The sequence below is a fragment of the Carassius auratus genome, chromosome 9 (assembly GCF_003368295.1).
Source record: "Carassius auratus strain Wakin chromosome 9, ASM336829v1, whole genome shotgun sequence".
In the NCBI taxonomy this organism is placed as follows: domain Eukaryota; kingdom Metazoa; phylum Chordata; class Actinopteri; order Cypriniformes; family Cyprinidae; genus Carassius; species Carassius auratus.
In genome coordinates, this window is record NC_039251.1 from 22,707,018 (window position 1) to 22,726,162 (window position 19,145).

The 19,145-nt window shown below is 37.1% G+C and overlaps 1 protein-coding gene across 2 annotated transcripts in view; it reads left to right on the forward strand.

Annotated features, from left to right (window-relative positions):
- The window catches only part of thsd7ba (thrombospondin, type I, domain containing 7Ba), a 173,840-nt gene that overhangs the window by 75,674 nt on the left and 79,021 nt on the right, over nt 1-19,145 (forward strand). For both annotated transcript variants that reach the window (XM_026272057.1, XM_026272058.1), the window contains exons 4-7: nt 10,100-10,937; nt 14,673-14,921; nt 15,358-15,527; nt 16,785-16,940. In XM_026272057.1, the coding sequence (XP_026127842.1) occupies nt 10,100-10,937; nt 14,673-14,921; nt 15,358-15,527; nt 16,785-16,940 (1,413 nt within the window). The remainder of the gene's footprint in view (nt 1-10,099; nt 10,938-14,672; nt 14,922-15,357; nt 15,528-16,784; nt 16,941-19,145) is intronic.

Here is a 19,145-nt window from a genome sequence, read left to right on the forward strand (position 1 = left end):
TCATTCATTCAAGTATTTTTATGAATGAGTCACTGATTCATTGACTCGCTTGATTCATTAAAACACCATAGTGTTCTGTGGCTCTGTTTGGAGCTATTTTAGTTTGTTAAATAGAGCAAAACAAAACAGACAATATTGACAATATTATGTCTATAATTTAGCACTATATTCATTTATTGTTTAATAAACTACTGTAAAAAAGTACATTTGCAGTTGTGTAGATATTCATGGATAACACATAGATGGGCATTTTTTTTGCCATCATAACTTGAATATTAGGAGCATATAGCTGCAGCCTAAGGGATCATTCATTAATTCATACAGAACAGTTTTCAAATCCACTGCCCTATGTTTTCATTGTTTTTCTATGCAAACATGCTAGACTAACATATTAGTCTAGCTATCTAGCACTTTCATCTTTTGTAGTGTCTTGTGTTGTCAAGTTGAACTAAACTTTTTTTTTTTTTTTTTTAATCTTTATGCCTTGCCTTTCTCCCCATTCCACTGCCTGAATCTCCTGTCTTTCAAAGCAAAAACACATTCTGTGTGAATGGCCCCTAATAAGCTGCTACTGTACTGCAATGAACAGATCTGGGCCATGGTGGGGTGCGTTAAATGCAAAATGTCTCCACATTACAGATAGAACCACTGAAATGTGTCTCTCAAATACCAGAGAAAGGGATAACTTTGTGTATTTGTACTGACTGGATTGTCTGATCTGATCATGAACAGACCAAGTGTAAATGCCCTCCAGACACTTGTGAGATTGAGCAATCTGACTGCCTTAGAAGGTGGTTTAAGAGCATTTACCTCACTCTAAGTCTGTGTGTAGTTTTTGTTCTCTCCATGACACAACATTCCCTCTTCCTTTCCCTAAGATGTACATTTTTCCCCCCTCTGGACTGTATCTGTCTCGTGGTGCACTTTTGCTGTTGTGGTGCCACAAATCTTATTTAGAGCAAGATGAATGTGCGCATCCCATCTGATGCATGGAAGCTGTGAAGAACTCCATTTATCTTCTTCCCCCAACCACTGAAGAGCGCCAGTGCAGCGTCTGTCCCTGTCTAATGGCTCTGGAGATAACACCTGGCTCCAGCAGAGACTGACGTTTTTGCTTTTCCCCACGAGAACGAGGAAGTCAAAGGAGTGATTATCTCATGCTGTTGTTGTAGGAAGCACTATTGACGGTTCAGTCATCATATTTATCAGTGTGTGTGTGTGCTCACCTGGAATCCGTTCAGTTCTGCATTCAGCATGGAGTTGTGCGAGTTTGTATCAAATAGACAAAGAGATCGATGTAAGAGTGAATTCACAACAGATGCACCACATTAGCATTTTTCAGCACAAATAACTATTAACCACCCACAATCCAACAAAACTAGGCATGAAAATAAGACATTGAGCATGAAACATAAGCTATATTTCAGGTTATGTTCAGAGCTTTGGGGCCCATAAGACTTTTTTCTTTTATTTAGCAATTAAATTATATGTACAGTAAAGACTTTCATAATGTTTCCAAAGGTTTCTGCTTCAAATAAATGCTGTTCTTTTTAACTGTCTATCCGTCACATATTCATTGAGCAGCAAAACTGCATAATAGAATGATTTTTAAAAGGATAATTTGACACTGGAGTAATGATGCTGAAATTTCAGCTTTGTTGTCATATGAATAAATTGCATTTTGAAATTAGTTATTTTAAATTGTAATCATATTTTACAATATTACTATTTTTAATGTATTTCTGAAAAAAAATGAAAAAAAAAATAAAATAAATAAATGCATCCTTGTTGTGCATAAGAAACTTAAAAAAATGTCTCAACTTTAGTGTAATTTTTTTAAAGTTTATCCAGAAGTTCATCCAATTATCATTTAAACATACTCACGCCTTCTTTTCATGTTGATTAGATTTATGACATTCACAAAAGTGAATGCTATATGCCAGTGCTGTCAATTTCATGATTAAATCATGATTAACTATAATTTCTATCTATATAATCGCCCCCATTCTCCGCCATGCTGCACAGTGCATCTATTAAAATCTATTTCCAGTGAACTGTCCCAGTCGACCTGTTTTGAAATGCAGTAAAAGTGTGGTCCTTTCAGTGGCATTTCATCTTTAAAACACTCAATTTAAACAAGGTCATTGTAGGATCTCTTGAATTCACAGTTGTCACAGTTACTTCTCGCTGTCTGACAGAGATTTAGATTTTGAGTATTTAGACGAAAACACATCAGCGTGACAGGTGATCTTCATCTTAATCTCACTGCTGTCATGGAAATCTGCCCACTTACATACTGGTCTGAATGAAGTCCTTTCTCTCATTCAAAATGCACTTTTTTTTTTTACATTTAGAAGCTGATAGATTCTCACCCTCTGGATGCATTGTCTATATAGAACTGAAGAGGCTCAGTGGCAGTGTAAATGAACAAAAGCATGTTGTTATCTTGAGAGTACAGTTTGGGTCATTCAAATTTTCCCTATAGGATTTGTGTCCTTGGTCTTCCATGTCTACTTTCTCTATTGTTGCCTTCTAATCGCTTTTCCTTACATTTTTCTTTTGCGCTGCCTCTTCGTCCTTCAGTGATGTTTGGTACTGGTGTTTCTGATAGCTTTAGAGAGGTGAGAGTGTATCCTCACTCAATTAGCCCTCAGCTCGCAGCTCTCTTGTGTCAAGAGTCATTTACACTACAGAAGACATGCAATTACACCTTAGGGATAATATGAGTTTGACTGAGCCTGTCAGTCATTGCCGAGGTGAGTCTGTATCTCTCTGTTCTCTGCGGAAAGCAAAATTTAGCAAGCAATTTTGTCTGGATTTGGTGATGTTTGATTGCACCACCGTTGGTTGTAATGCATTGTTAGTGAGTGTGCACAAAATAGAAATCCAGAAAATAAGTTTGTGAGCATAACCAATATATTTGTGTGTGTTTGTGCATACACACACAGAGATACACACACACACACACACACACACACACACACACACACAGAAGATTATAACTAATGATTATAGTTGTTGGGGGAAATGCTTTCTCCAAATTTCCACTGATTGGAGAAATGAAACATTAACTCTCCAGTGGAATAAGTAGGAAGCTTCATCGTTTGACTGCATGTCAAACAGGGTCTGATGCAACAGCTGGTATCACTCTCCACTTCAAAAGAAACAACTCCGTCAATTCTGTGATTAATATTCATCATTCATGCAACCGTCCAGTCTTTTTAGCAGCATGGCAGACTGAAACAAAACAGACAAACAGAAATGCTCATTTGTTTGCTTTCATATTTGCATCAAATCTTTCAGTTTTTCTGAGAGTGGATGCAGGATTTGACTCAGAATACTGAAAAGAAACACATTAAACAGGTCAGCTGTAACTCTTTGGGGTAAAGCTGATTTTGATTCACCTCGTGAACTGACTGTGTGCAAGTTGCTTTATGAGATTACGCTCATTCGGTGGAGTTAATCTGCCCAAATGTTGAACATACTGAACATTCAAAAGAAACGTTTTGCTTCGTGTGATAATTGTCACCAACATGCCTTTAGTAATGGATATATTTCAGAGAAACAGGATTCAAATGATGGTCTAGTTATAAAAGTTACTGCATGGTGACATAGTAGCATGTAAAAAAAAAAATATTTTGAATTTTATTAATAATAATTAAGACATTTTAGGTACTTAAGTTTGTTTCAGTTCAAATTATGTGGTCTAAAATCAGATATTATTTAAATGCTGTAATAAAATGTTTAATTTATTCTTGGCTAATTGTTCAGTATATAGTTTATTCATGGTTTAGATAAATCATTTTAATCTCCTGAGTAATTATAATATTGCACTTAAATCACTTGAATATCAGAATCTTTCCTCGGATTGATTGTTTAGCACGGCAGATTTGCGTTTTAATCACAAGCTGTCACTCAGACGGGAGCCTGCTGACTTTGAGATCGTACATTTACACTTTATACTTGAACTTACTGACAGACATGGCAGAGGGGGAAAAAAATTTTTGTTACTGTTAACAATTCTTTCGTGCACCTCACCTCCAACACCTGCAGTGTTAACTGTAGCTCCATCTGGCTGGATGAGCCTGAGATGTTTGCGTTCAGCAGATGAGAGCATCCCTGAGTGCAGCTGACTGAACTCTACTCAATTATTAAGCAATTAAACATCAGTCATCAATACTTCTCATCTGTCCAAACAGACACCTGGATGAAATTAAGAGCAGTAAAAGATGGATGGACTACAAGTTTATAACCACATGAGGTGCCGTATATACCAATTCAATAATTAAGCACTCGCTAGACTGAATAAATTAAATGCGACAGGATTCAGCATGGAGATATAGTCATGAATAATTTAGTACCTCGCATAACAGTTAATTTCAAGCCTCAGAATCATTTGCATATTGATGGAAATTTTTCAAACTTTTCTGTTTATTTTAGCCATATGAGAAGCATGGGGGAATTCTTCTAAACAGCTGGTAATAAAAATCAAGGCATAGTGAACAAGTTTAAATAAATTCCTTATTGATTTTAATGTTTCTGTAGTTTATTTGGTAGACCATGGAGCTAGCAACACCAGGGTCATAGGTTCAATTCTCAGAGAATGCACAATGAAATGTTTATCTTGAATATAATATATACATTATGTAAGATGATAATAAAACTGACAATACAACAACAAAAACATTTGGAACAATGTTAAAAAGACATTGAATAACTTCAACTTGAATACATTTTTGAAACTTTGTCCATGTTTAGCATGGGAATCCAACTCTTTAACAGTGTAAAAAACTCAGTGTGCATGAAATAGCATTTCACCCCCCCCCCCCCCCCCCTTAATGATTACAATTTGTTATTTCCCTTACACAGTTTTTCCATATTTGAAAGATGAAAATGGATAAATGACTCATTTTGAATAAATCATTTTTGGGTAAATTGTTCTTTTAACATGTAAGTGGAATATTATTTTACATACATTAAACAAAAAGATCAGGCTGTGAGTGAAAGGAATGTGTGTCAAGCGCTCTACCAGTCTCATGATGTAGTTACAAAGGCTGTAATGAATGGGGCGATGCCACAAGCTGTAGGTGAGCCCAAAAGAGGGGCATTGTGATGAGAAGGGTCTGGCCAGTGATGGACTGTGTGATTATTCAGCCCTGGAGGTGTAGATCTCTGGAAAGGAACGGTTTGTTGTGTTTGCTGCTGCTCTGTCAGTGTAATCACTCTGAATCACAGTGCTATAAATCACCCTCACAGCACAGCTGGTGCTGGAACAGCCGCAGTGACTGGGATGAGTCTGTGCGGAAACACCTCGTGCTGACCAGGTGCGGTGGATTGAGAGGAGCCAGTTGCTTGTTAGAGATCAGTGATTCACTGATTTTATGAGCTGGCTGGATCATCAACAGTCAGCAGCTGTGCGTGTGTGCAGGTGTGTACACATGTTGAGGATATTTCATGTCAGTTCTGCAAACTGAATTCTTTAGTATTGCATAGCCAGACTTTTGATCTATACAATATCCAGTCCATTTAGCTCCTTATTCTGGCTATGAACTGACAAATGCATGTGAATATACATATACACTGTGACTTTTAAACATGTGATCACACTGCTTGTGCTGCTTGTTCCAGACAACTGTCAGTCTGTGCTTTAGTGATGAGGACTTTTCTACTGTTTTCATGCTATTGACTTCCATTCATACGCATATGAATGCGAGAGACAGAAGACACAAGCATGTGGAAATTTTACTGCATTCCAGTGTTCAAGTTTGGTTAATTCTGCAAATTTGTGCCTTGTAAGACATATGACCAGTAGGAAAAATATTATTGTTTAACATTCAGATACATTGCGAATATGGAAACATTTGGATATGTGCAGAACGAAACGTGAGCAATAACCTCCAAATACATCCAAACCTGCGCTCACTCATCCTTTATGCAATCACTCATGCACTGTCACGATCTAATGCACTGTAAATGCTGGATTTTTTAAAGCAAAAAGGGCTTGTGGAATGCAAAAATTCAAAATCAAACATTTTGCAGAACAGGCTCAAATAAAGTACTGGTCATAATACTTGCATAAAATGTTTTATGTGAAAAAAGCAGTTCACTGACTGCACAGGACAGCCACAAGCACCACAGTTACGTTTGGGATAATTTTTTTTTTAATACTATGGTGTCATTTGAAAACATTGCAATTGCGTTTTAAAAGACAACAATGAGCACCACGAAACCATTTAAAGAGGTGCATTCAGTGGTGTACTTGATGGGAAACAATCAACAATGATCTCAAACGTATGGCGTGCTCTCTCCATTTTATCAAATGATCATAATCACATCTATTCATTTTACAGTCCCATTACGAGCATTTTATTCAAACTAAAACCCCTTTAATTCGGGTGAGAAATTTTTTTTTCCAAGTAGCTTTTGCACATAATAATAATACCACTGCAGACCTGTTTTACAGCATTAAGGTTATTATAATGTAATGATTTACAGCATTAATTGATCATTAATTTAAACGATCGATCATGGAAATGATCAATGCATCAAACCTTGCTTCCGAACAAATGTCATTCACCATTCTGGGCAGCTCCAGGGCAGCTGTCTCTCCGAGCACGGTGCTGTCTGTGAGCGGGTGGCGGATTAACATAGACATTCAGGCTGCAGTGTTTGTGGGAGCTGCCAGCTTCTCCACCCCATTTACAGAGTGAAATTCTCTGACTACCTTTTTCTCCCAGGACTGTTGTTGAATCTTCCAAAAGTTTTGGCTTGGGGTCCTTCACATGCGGCAGCAGCACTTTCCACTGCACCAGTAACACAGGGCTGCCCGCCGACGTGCCTGACTTTAAATCGGCGCTACTAAACACAGATATCGGCCGATGACAATATATTAAAAAAATACAGATATCGGCACAATATATCGGCTGACCGATATATCGTTAGACCTTTAATTGACAGTACTGAATGATTATGCTCCTCACGAATGAATCATTCACTCAACTAATTCATTCAAAAAACACTTAATAGTTTAGTCCTTGAGCAAGTCAGTATATCATTTGCTCAAATGATTAATTCAGTAAGGCCACATTGTGTGTCAAATGGACCTATTTTTTGTGGGTGGAGAAAATATTTTCTAACATGTAAGTAACTCGTTATAAACTACCTGCCTATTGAACTGTGTTGTTAAAACAATGGTCTGAATATCCACACAGCTCTGATTATCTACAGCTGAATTACAACTGTGTTGACATGTGGAACAACACCACTTGCTTGTGTGAAATGGCTAACCAGTCTGGCATGGAAAACAACACTAGACAGTGTGCCCAAGTGATTAGGCAATAATTATTTTGTGCATTAGTTTAAAATAGTGCAAACTGTAAGACCACAGCTCTGAATAGGTAAATGTTTGCATTAAGCACCTCTCTTAACATCCCTTTGCAGGTTTCTTCCATGCTAGGGCTATGTTTGGCTGTCCATGTAGGATATATTCACCTCTCACCACATGGAGTGTGTTTGTAGTGTCTCTATTGTAGATATTTGCTCCACTCTTGATCCTTTACTCTGAAATGGGTGCTCAGCGTTACAAACAACCGTGTTGAGTCTGTGCCTGCTCATTTCTGTACAGCCCCACAAGCTGTAGTTCACACTCGAATGTCTATGAATATGATTCTGAGGTTGAGAGTGTCTGCACTGAGAGGGTTATTCATATGTGGTTTGTGCAATATAATATTTGCCTTCTGAATATATAGGTGATGTTTGGCCTCTCAAAGCTTTTAATTTTTAGATGCATGTTGTTGTTAATATCAGCCATTTAAAGGCTGGTTCATTTGCAGTCTGAAAAATAAGCAGTTTTATTTATTTTATTTTATTTTTTACATCCTGACTTGACTAGTTTAATATAGCAACACTGACTTAACCAATAGCATTAGGTTCTTTGAGGCTACTGACAGAAATGACACACTTCAGCTTCAAGTGTGAATTTAAAGGAACACCAGACACATTCACTAGCTGAATCTTGTGGGTTTTAGCCCGAAGCTTTATATGCAGGTACAATAACAGAGGAAAAATCAATCTAGATCCATTTGTGCATGTGTAGTCAGTCTGTAGACTCAGGGGAAGAAGTCTGTGGAAGGCATTGAAATGCCTTTAAATGTGAATATTAGCTTGGCTTCTTTAGGGGAATGAATGTGAAATGATGGTGTTTACATGTTATTAGCTATTTTGCACACTTTGGCATAGGAGACGTGTGTGAGACGTGTAATTCCCTCAGTTAAATACATAAACATGGTGATGTGTTAAACCTGTGGCAGTGTTGCCATCTCATGAAAAAACTTAATGATGTGCTTCAGTGAGCTACAGTGCTATTCAGCAGTTTAGGATATTGTAGCTGAGTATGCTGCTTTCAGGCTAGCATGGATTTTTTTAACAACCTTTTTGTTTACCTTTTATTTTCAGTTTGCATAGATGAGCTTTTAATGTAGCCATCAATTTAGAAATAAACAAATAGCACACACACAAAAAAAAAAAAAAAAAAAAAAAAAAAAAAATATATATATATATATATATATATATATAATTTTTATTACGGAGTCCTTGATAACACATGTTAGATGTCTTTTCAATGTGTTTGTTCGTTATTGAACATTACATTAAGCATCTACTGTACAATATGTTAATAAAATATTTATTGTTTGGTCAGTCTCAGTAGATTTTTTTATCAGTGTTTGCAATGTTAATCCGCTCATTTTTCAGATATTTATTAAGTATATATATATATATATATATATATATATATATATATATATATATATATATATATATATATATATATATATATATATATATATAAATTGTACATTCTGTCATTATTTACTCACCCTCGTGTTGTTCTAACCTTTGTTGTATGACTTTTTAATTTTGTGGAACACAAAAGGAAAAGTTTAGCAGAAAGTTGATGCTGTTATGTTGACCATGGTCTGGATGGCTTCTGAAAATGGCACAAAAACACAAAACTGAAACCATATGATATTTTTATGTAAATAATTATCTAACAATAATGAATGAATTCATGAAATAATGTTTTGTGAAGAGTTGTCGGTGAGGACCAAAATAAACAGAATTAAATTGAACTGAATAAACAATTATTTTCCATGTACACCATGTTTCACCAAATCAGCATATTATAATTATTTCTGAAGGATCATGTGACCTGGAGTAATGACTGCAAAAAACTCAGCTTTGTCACAAGAATAAATTAAATTATAATACATTATTTTAAATTGTAATATTTCCAAATATTCCTGTGTTTACTATATGATGTGATTTTATCTCAGACCAGTGTTTGTTAGGGTTAAATATGACACTGAAGTTGGAAGTCTAAAGCTATATTATAGAATTAGTTCAAGTTCAAGTTGAGCTTTATTGTCATTCTGCACAAGTGGGTACATACTGTGGAACGAAATGACGTGTCTCACAGGACCACGGTGCTACATAAATACAGACATACAACAATGAAGTTAAACAGTGTAAACCTATACACAACTAACCTACTGACAGATTTTGACTATAAATATAGAATATATAAATGTTTACCTATACATAAGCTAAAAAATAGAAATTATACAAATGCTACACAAAAACACTGTACCTATACACAACTAACCTACTGACAGATTTTGAAAATTAATGTATTATATATAAATGTTTACCTATACATAGACTGAAAAAGAAAAATATATAGACTATACAAATGCTTCACATAGCACTGTACACTGAAACATCGTCAGTCAAGCAGCTGGCTGGGGAACAGTGCAAGATGATTTGTAGTGCATGAGCAAGTAAACACACATATTACAAGTCAAGTTTTTCAGTGATGTGGAAAGGTTACGATGTGTTTGCGTGAAGGAGGTGAGATGGTCCATGTTTCAGGAGATAGCGGGTTTGTGTGGGGTTTCACACAAACGCCCTACCTACCATAATTTTTTTCACAAATGAATGTGCAAACGTCTTGGTTATGAGTTGTATAACTATTTATGTCAATGAATCAATTATCCTTAAAGTTAAAGAGCTAATGTTTATTCTTTCTTCTCCCCTTTTCCAGGTCAGTGGGGCAGGTGTATGGGAGAAGAATGTGGAACTGGCGGGGTTCAGTCCAGGACAGTGTGGTGCATCCACTCAGAAGGCTGGACCACGCACCACTCCAACTGCCGGCACTCCGACAAACCCGAGAGCCAGAGGCCTTGCTTTAAAGTGTGTGAATGGCACCAGGACCTCTTTGAATGGGAGGTTTCAGAATGGGGGCCGTGCGTTCTAGCATCATTCCTTTCCAATGAGCTCAAACCGAGGACGACGGAGTGCGTCACGGCCCAGCATGGCATCCAGAGACGGAAGGTCCACTGTGTGCGCACCTCAAACCGCACGGTGGTTACAGAGAGGATATGCGAGTTCTTTTCCCCGCGGCCGGCGCTCGAACAGGCCTGCTTGATCCCCTGCCCTCACGACTGCATCGTATCCGATTTCTCCTCCTGGTCTGGCTGCAGTCGAACATGTGGCACGGGTCTCCAGCATCAAACCCGACATGTTTTAGCGGCACCGATGTATGGAGGTGCTAACTGCCCCAACCTCACCCAAATAAGGACTTGTGCAAACCTTTTGCCCTGTCCGGTTGGGGAAAGCGAGCATCAATACAGCCTTAAAGTCGGCCCCTGGAGCGAGTGTAGGCAGCCGCAACACAAAGGGCTCTGGATGAGCGGAAGGACCATGCTGGACTTTACCACAGGAGATACGGAGAGGAACACTGTCAAACGACACATCCAGAGCTCCCAGCACCACCATCACCATCTCCACCACCACAGCCTCAAGAGCTTGGAAGTGGAAATCGGCTACCAGACGCGTCAAGTTCGTTGCGTGCGCAGCGACGGCAAGAACGCCATGCTGAGGTAAGAAGCCCTGAATGTACGCAGACGCATCTGTCGCGTCTATTCAATTTACAATAATCTGTGTATAAGCAATGCATGCCTGAGAGACAAACCCTCTGAGAACATAAACCCTTTTAAGGTCTAAATCCCAGATTATGCTCTTGAAAGCAAGGTACTGCTGCTGCTTGTGTGAAAGGAATTGCTGTGCAGCTGGTTTTTTGAAGCGGCTCTGTGAAGTGGGTCTAGTTAAATCGGTTAGTCTTCCAGTAATCTCCTTCCTGCTGCCGTACTATACAAGGTGAGCAGAGAGACATGCCTCTGGCAGCCGCTAAGGCAGCATGGGAGAGCCAGGCCTTTAAGCAGAACACACTATGGCCTGATGGAAAGGATCGAATTTACTCTTGCTGCAATCTCTGCATCCATAGTACAAGTTTGGAAAGACGTCCAGTCACTGTTAAGCTGTAGTTTGTGCTTTGTTCTCATTTTGCTTTTGGTAGAATTAGAAGTCGTTGAGATGTAGCTCATCCTCCGCTCACAAGGAGTATGGATTTCCCGCAAACTGAGGATAATGAATGCTGGAACTAAGGCAGGCTTTGAACATGACTTTAAAGATGCCTCCTTTGCAAAATATTGATTTGCAGGCAGGCACTCCTGATAAAGGTTTTAAGTCTCAAATGTAGACTTTCATGTTTTCGCTGTATTTTACCTGTGTCATGGTGCTCTCTGCTGCAGCTTGCTATCCAGGGTAGTTTACTGTATGTCTACTAATATATATAGGGCAGGGACAGGGAAAAAAATTACCTAAATTACTTAATATGCATTAGGGGTGTGAACCTATTCTGGTGTCACGATTCCATCAAATTAGATATCACGTTGCATTGATAATACACTGCATCCTCAGTTTTCAATTTTACTTCACATGTATACAGTCTTGTCAGTAAATACAAGCAGTCAGATATATGAAATGAACCTTTAATTGTAACTGCTCAAAATAAAAATTGCTTCTTGACTGTATCAAACAAAACTCAAGTCTGGGCACAGAAGACAACAGGAGCATTTAGAACAAATACACAAAAGTAAATACTAAAAGTGTATAATGTATGGAGTTTACTTCAGTACTTATATAGTGCAGTGTACTTTCTTGTAAAACATTTACTGTATATATTAACTAGTTTTAATTAATCAGTGGTAGTATTACCCCCTGTATATTTTATTTGCGCGTGCCATGATTTACACACAACGTGTGTCTTCTCCAGGTCGTGCTTACCAGGTTGTTCATAAAAGCCTAAATGTGCCTAGATATCGGCTTCAAATTTCAAATCGAAAACGAATATTATCTGATTATGTAATCCATATGAAACTAAAGCGAGGTCATAGGCGGAGGGTGAACCAACTCCAGGGTAAGGCTAAAAGCAGCCAGACAATAGGTGTCATGTAGGCTAATTAAATATGTTTAATGGTACTGAATTTTTATTGAAAGTGATTACAATTTAATAAAAACATTAGACATTTATATTTAGGCTACATTTATTTTCCACGGTTATTCAAACAGTGAATCAATTATAGCTAATGATGATATATAGAAATGAACTGACATTATCACTAACATCAGAGGTGTCATGTTAATTCAAAGTTATCCCCCCTGTAGATTTTTGAGCCAAGTGGATTTTAAATGCAGCTTCCAAAAGACAAAAATAGGTGAATTATATTTTTTTATATTTGATACAATCACACCAGTGTGATTAGATTGTTCAGTGTGGCACAGCATCAGCTGCTAAATTCAAACCTTCGTTCACTCTTTGGCTGGTGCTGAGCCAGAGACAGACGCGTTTGTACAGCACTGGCACCTTCAGAACAAATCACACACAATTCTATTGATATTATGAATGCAATGGTCATTTATAGAATTTATTCTTACCTACATTAGTTAAAGTGTTATTTTGACATAAACCTGTAGCGATTTTACTAGTTGATCTTTTCTTGCCAAACAAATGTATTGTTTAACTTTTCTTAAGCTTTTTTGTTATTCAGATTTTTTTTTTATTTGTTCTCCAAAGAAGGTTACATTTTTTTGAAAAATGTTTAAGTATTAAAGTTGTTTTTAAAGCTAAAAGGCTAAACTAATTACTTTTTGAAAGTAATTTACCCAACACTAATCTGGAATTATTTCACACTAAATTTAAACAAATCTAAAGTATTTATTAATTATTATGGGTCTCATAATTAGCAATTATCAAAAATCCTATCAGATATCTTGCTGAAATGCCCATTTTCTCCTTAGGAAGTTTAAATTGCATCTATAATTTTAGATACAATTTTTCTAGAAATAAAATTGTATGTAAAATTATGTAATTATAAACAGTAAATAAGTTTTATAGCTGTAGTATAAGTGGATTAGGGCCTTATATGAAGTGCAAAGAGCCGTGTAACTCTACTAGCGTAAAGCAACAGTTCTTGATATGTCAGTTTAAACAGACTGTAAAATGGGGATCATCCCTTGTTAATCCTCACGTCAGGTGAAAAGAGGCTGCTGTGCTTTGACACACAAATATCTTCATTATTCACACGTTTGGCATTGTCACCTGTCATTGGCTTATGAAGACAAAAGCTTATGAAATTAGAGTTGACGTAGTGAAACTTTGCATTCTTTGGGTGTTGTGTCATCTGTGATTAATTTCACTGAGAGCAAGTCTATGTCTGGCAGCAAGACCTGACTGTATTCTGTCAGCATATGTATGTTTTATAAGTGAATCTTAGTTGGCTCAATGACTGAAATGTCTTCGTCTGTGGAAACGGCAGGTGTTCCTTCTGCTTTTTCTTTTTTTTTTTCATTCCATGCTTGTTTAATATGGATTCTCAAGCATCCTCATTCACAGTTCAAAGTGGAGGAAGGTGTTGTTGGGGTATGTAGAGCAGAATGGGGTCTGACAGGTTTACTACAGGTGTAGCATAACAAGAGAGAGGCCGCGGTGTTATTTTACAGTGAGGATCCTAATTAACATATTCATTTGTGAATCTTACATGCATGCTTAATGAAATGTAGCGATTCGAATATTTCCCACCTGAGTTCAATTTCTGCAGTTTTTCCAATTATAGTCTAATTATCATTGAAAATGAAGTGAAAATGAATGCTACACAAACGGATTAGGACATACACAAGTAATTGAATCGGGTGACTTATATGGATGAATCGCTAATTAGATATCCAATTTGTTGTGTATTTATTCATATTTCATACTGCAGATGTTGCTTCGTAAGATACAAAGGTGAATAACTCATTTAAAATATGCTTCACTTTACATTCATTAGACTCTGGTGTCTGCTATGCGGAAAAAAAAAAAAAAAAGTGCTGTATACCATCACTCAAGCATTGCAGTTTATTAAGAAAATTTGAAGATCTCTGACTCATTATTAATTTAGTCTTCTCTTGCCACAGGTATTTTACTCATAGTATTAAATATGCAAATTATACAATGAAAAGTTGGCTATGTTGCTTTAAAAAAAAAAATTTGGCGGGGGGGTTTGGGTTGTAAATTTGTTTTAAATGAATCACAAATTGCATTCATTACACACTATTAAATAGTAGCAGTAGAGGAACAATTGATGGCATTTATCTCATAAAGCATATTCTCACTGAGTCCTTTCAACTCTAAATGGCATATTGTCTTTCATCTGCTCTTTGTGGCAGTATTGAAATGTTTCAATATGTTTTCATTGCGCCTCTCATTCCTAATTTATTTGTTTTCTTGTTCTTAGTCTTTGTACTCTTGACAACGGCCCTGGAACATTCCAGTCATGCATTATGCCCAGAGACTGCGAGACCTCTGATTGGTCCCTTTGGAGTCCGTGTTCAAAGACATGTAGGGCATCGGATATGTCGCCTGGTTTTCGAGTCAGGACTCGAAGCATAACGCAGACTCCTATTGGACTGGGCAAAGAATGCACCGCTCTTGAAGAAAAGGAAGCTTGCAACATCATCGGGGACTTACTGCCAAACTGTCCTAGGTTTGTATTCTAGCCTCCCAATAATAATTAATATCCTACTGTATGTAAAAGTGTAAAAAAAAGTACTAAATTATTTTTTGAGTGCTGGGTTCCAAGTATTTATTTACTGAACCCCTGTTGCATCCGAGCATAGCAAAGATTAGAAGAAGCTAATTAATGAGATTAGGTTTTTGATCAATAGCAGCAGACTGTTATTTCATTAAAATCACTGCGTTATGCATCATAACATTTTGCTTAGTTAATGCATTTTCATTAGTAGATGGTTTCCTACCGGAAAACAGGAAGCTAAGCCTATTAGTATCTTTCAGTGGCAGCTCACTGTGTCCATTTATCCAATGCAACTTTTGAGAGGAACCCAGAACGATGTAATGAGACTTTAAGGGCCAAAACAAAAGAAGTGTGTTCACCAAAGTATGCGTGTGCTTTTGTTCTCCAGGTATGTGTGGAAGAGCACAGATTGGGGGAACTGTCAAGTGGCCCCTCTTCTCAGCCAGCTGGACAGACGGCTTAACAATGTAAGCGTTCTCTGCGGTGGAGGGATTCAGACCAGGCAGCTGTACTGCGTCCAGGTCCCAGACAACTCCACCCCTCATCACAGAAAAGAGGGTAAGGATCAGTGTCTAAAGGACAGTAAGCTACAGTGGTGTGACTGAGCAATTTCTGTGCATATTTTCAGCTGCAGATGTGTTGGTTTTCAACAACTAATTCATTTTGGTTTAGGAAATCCTGATCAAAAAGTCTTTTGGTTAGCCATTTGCATTGGCTGTGTGTAACCATGCCTGTTTCTAAGATTAGAGGTAGTTAAAGGGAGTCACCTTGCTCTGAAATTAATTTCGAGGAGCTGCACCAGCCAGTGAAAGCAGCTTATGGATGGATTCGAGGCATGCTGAGCTGAGAAAGGCATACAGATGAAGATGACTCCTTTCAATCAATGTTGTTTGGGGATATAGATCAATGGAAATCAGCAGTGGTGTTTGCTTTCCACCTGACCCAGAGGACTCTCACACTAATGTTAACAGAGCACAGCCAAAGTAAGAGCCTTTCAAGAGGTTTGCCTAAACTTTGGAACACTTGTCACATTGTCACAAAGTCACATTGAGAATCAATGCAATTCAAAGGCTTTCTTACTCAATGTTCCTGGTTTTATTGGGCACTATTTATCCAGTACACTTTATTCTTGAACGAAAAATTAACTTTCCATTCCTCTGAAACAACTTTACTTTCCCACTGATGTCTCTTAGTCCATGATAGCATTAATCAACATCCAAATAGCTATTTAAGGATTTTTTTAGCAAATTCATATTAAGCCTAGCTTTATTCTGTTACATAACACTCTCATTTCACAATCAAACACATTTCTGATGGATTAAATTGTCCAGTTTTCACCTTGAATATCTATTTTCTGAATGCATATTATTGATCTTATTGTAAATAATTTATCCATGCATGTTTCATTTTTTTCCTTTGTAATTTATAATGTTTATTCAGAATGTCATAACTTGGTCTTCCTGAGAAATCACATAATTTCTCCTATCATTTAGTGCATTTAATTCTGACACTTACAATCTTACAATCAACTGCAAGCCCGCATTCAGATCTGCCATCCAATCACCAACTGATGGATAAAACCAGGCCCTTTCCTGTATTGTATTTTTCTATTTTTCTAATTTGATAGTGTTTCATGTACTTTAAGCCAAATACTTGCATTGGTTTACATTGAAATGAATTTTATTCTTTGTGGGAGTTTGTGCTCAGCAGGAAAGATCAGCAAATCATACTTATTAAGCTGAACTATTTTTTGCCAAAAAATGTTCTAACTACATTTGCCCAACATATGGATTATTTCTCTTTATACCTCTCTAGTGTCTAGGCCAGTAAGTGGGCGTCTGTGTACAGGAGATTTGCCTTCTGCGGTGCAGCCATGCTCCATACCGTGCCCACTGCTGTGCCTGCTCTCATCCTGGTCCTCCTGGGGGGCCTGTCTCCACGACAACTGCATGGAAACACATGGACGAAAAGGTGGGCCAACATGGGAATGAAATGTCATCAATGGAGAGAAAAAACTAAAATCATTTTGCCCCTTTTATTAATAGAAGCTGTAAAATCCACTTTAAATATGCATTTAAAATTAATGATTGGTACACCTTTCCACTGAGCTGAACACGGAGGTAACAGAGTATCTAAAACTGACACCGCTTCTGGTGAGAGATGATAACATCTGTCACTGAAGCAGGCTGCCAGAGTACTAACCTAAAATGAGAAAATTTAGCAGAGGACAGACTGATGTCACACAAATCAGTCATACATAAGTGGAGCTTTCAGTCAGAAATGACTCATTCTGAGGAAGAATTGTAGGAATAATCCCAGCTTCAAAACTCTGATGCACTTTTATCATTCACCTGCTTTACTGAAACAAGATGAACATTCTAGATTTAGGGGTATGAATATCTGAATTATGAGGTAAAAAATGTTTAAAAATAATATGATATAATCTTATGTAATAATTTTACTAAGTGGCAGTAAAGACATAATGGTACAAGGCTTCTGTTTAAATAAATGCTTTTATTTAATACTTTATATTTATCACATAATCCTGAAAAAAAGTATCTCAGTTTTCACAAAAAATATTTAACATTAATGAGAACAAATTCTGAAGGATAATGTGACACTGAAGATTGAAGAACATAAGAATAAACTACAAATAAATGACATTTTAAAATATATTGCATCAGAAAGGTATAAATTATAAATATGGTCCACAGTGTGTGTATGTATAAAAAAAAACTAATATAAAATATGGTATTTTAAATGTTTTTGGTATTAATTTATTTAATTATTCGTAGGAGTTAGAGTGAACTACAAAATGCAAAAAAAAAGAATTGAATGCGTTCATACTGAAATCTCTAACTTTTGATTGCATACTTGCAGATATTTTGGCAAATCAATTCGAGACATTGATATTTCTTCTGAAACTCTCGAGAGATATCAGAGGTCACTTTTTTCCTTGCAACAAACCCATCTGAGAAGGATTTGCTTTTCATGTAAATTGAGTGCTGTCTAGAAGGTTTTGTGACGTGTTGTCCCAGTGGGACTGTCTGATAGTTAGGGTGTCTAGATTCTCTTTTATTTGTTGCTTAGGCTGCACCTTGTTAGACAAGAGTCTGTTTACTGTTTTCAAGCCCTTCACCTCACTGCTGTTTCAGAGTATCGTTTGATCTTTTATATTTGATGAACAATGCAGAACTCCAGAGCCTAGAGCTTTCATAAATAGAGAAATGAACTTCTTTTCTACACATACAAACCGATTTCGTCAGAGGAGCCTCATGGATTTGTTTTTTAGTTGTTTTATTAACATTTCTAGCGCATTACAAATCTACAATTGGCCACAGTCATTTTTTTATCCTCTTTGTGTCATCTTGGGTGAATGTAAGCGTGTGTGGAGGAATAAATTGAACACCGGCTTGGTAATGATGGTAAGTGGCAAATTCTATCCAGCATTAATGTGAGTAGGGAGCATTGAAGTGGGACTGATAAGGTTCTGAAGTATTGGAAGTGAAACGCTGCCTGCAGTCCACCAGTCTTTCCTATGAATAAATCCGATAGCTCCCGTGAACCTTTCAATTATTAATATCCGCAGGGATGTGTCTCCACCAAATTGTTTTTCACAGTTTGGAGGAGGGCACTGGCCATCCAGGCATTCATTGTGTTCCAGAAACAGGGCTGTTGGTGTGTGAACTGTGTCTGCATGCATGTTCTCCATGGGAGTGTGTCCTTCACAATGCTGCTCAGGTGTAGTTTCAGAATGATGTGTAGTCGTAATTTGTTCTTTTATTGTCCTGGGGTTGAGCTGTTGTCATCTACAGAAGAGGAATGCTGATCTTGGTGCTCAGAGGTGAAGGAAGTTGTTTGTTACACCTTCAGTCATGTTGTGTCTTCAATATACAAAACGTGCATTTTAGTGCATGGGCTGAAGTGTATTTAAATATTGATATATATTTTGTGTGTGTATAACATTGAATATTTAAGTAAATATATTTTGAGGAATTTTTTATTTATCACTTTATTTTAGATTTGCTCTGTCTCCCTCCTGAGATGACAGTAAAAGTTCTAAGTGTCTGTATAACAAATATATGAAGGCTTTATGGATGATGGATAGCTTAAAAATGATTTTAAACAAATTAATTTCATTAGTGCAATAAGTCCCTGTAAAATACAACCACTTCC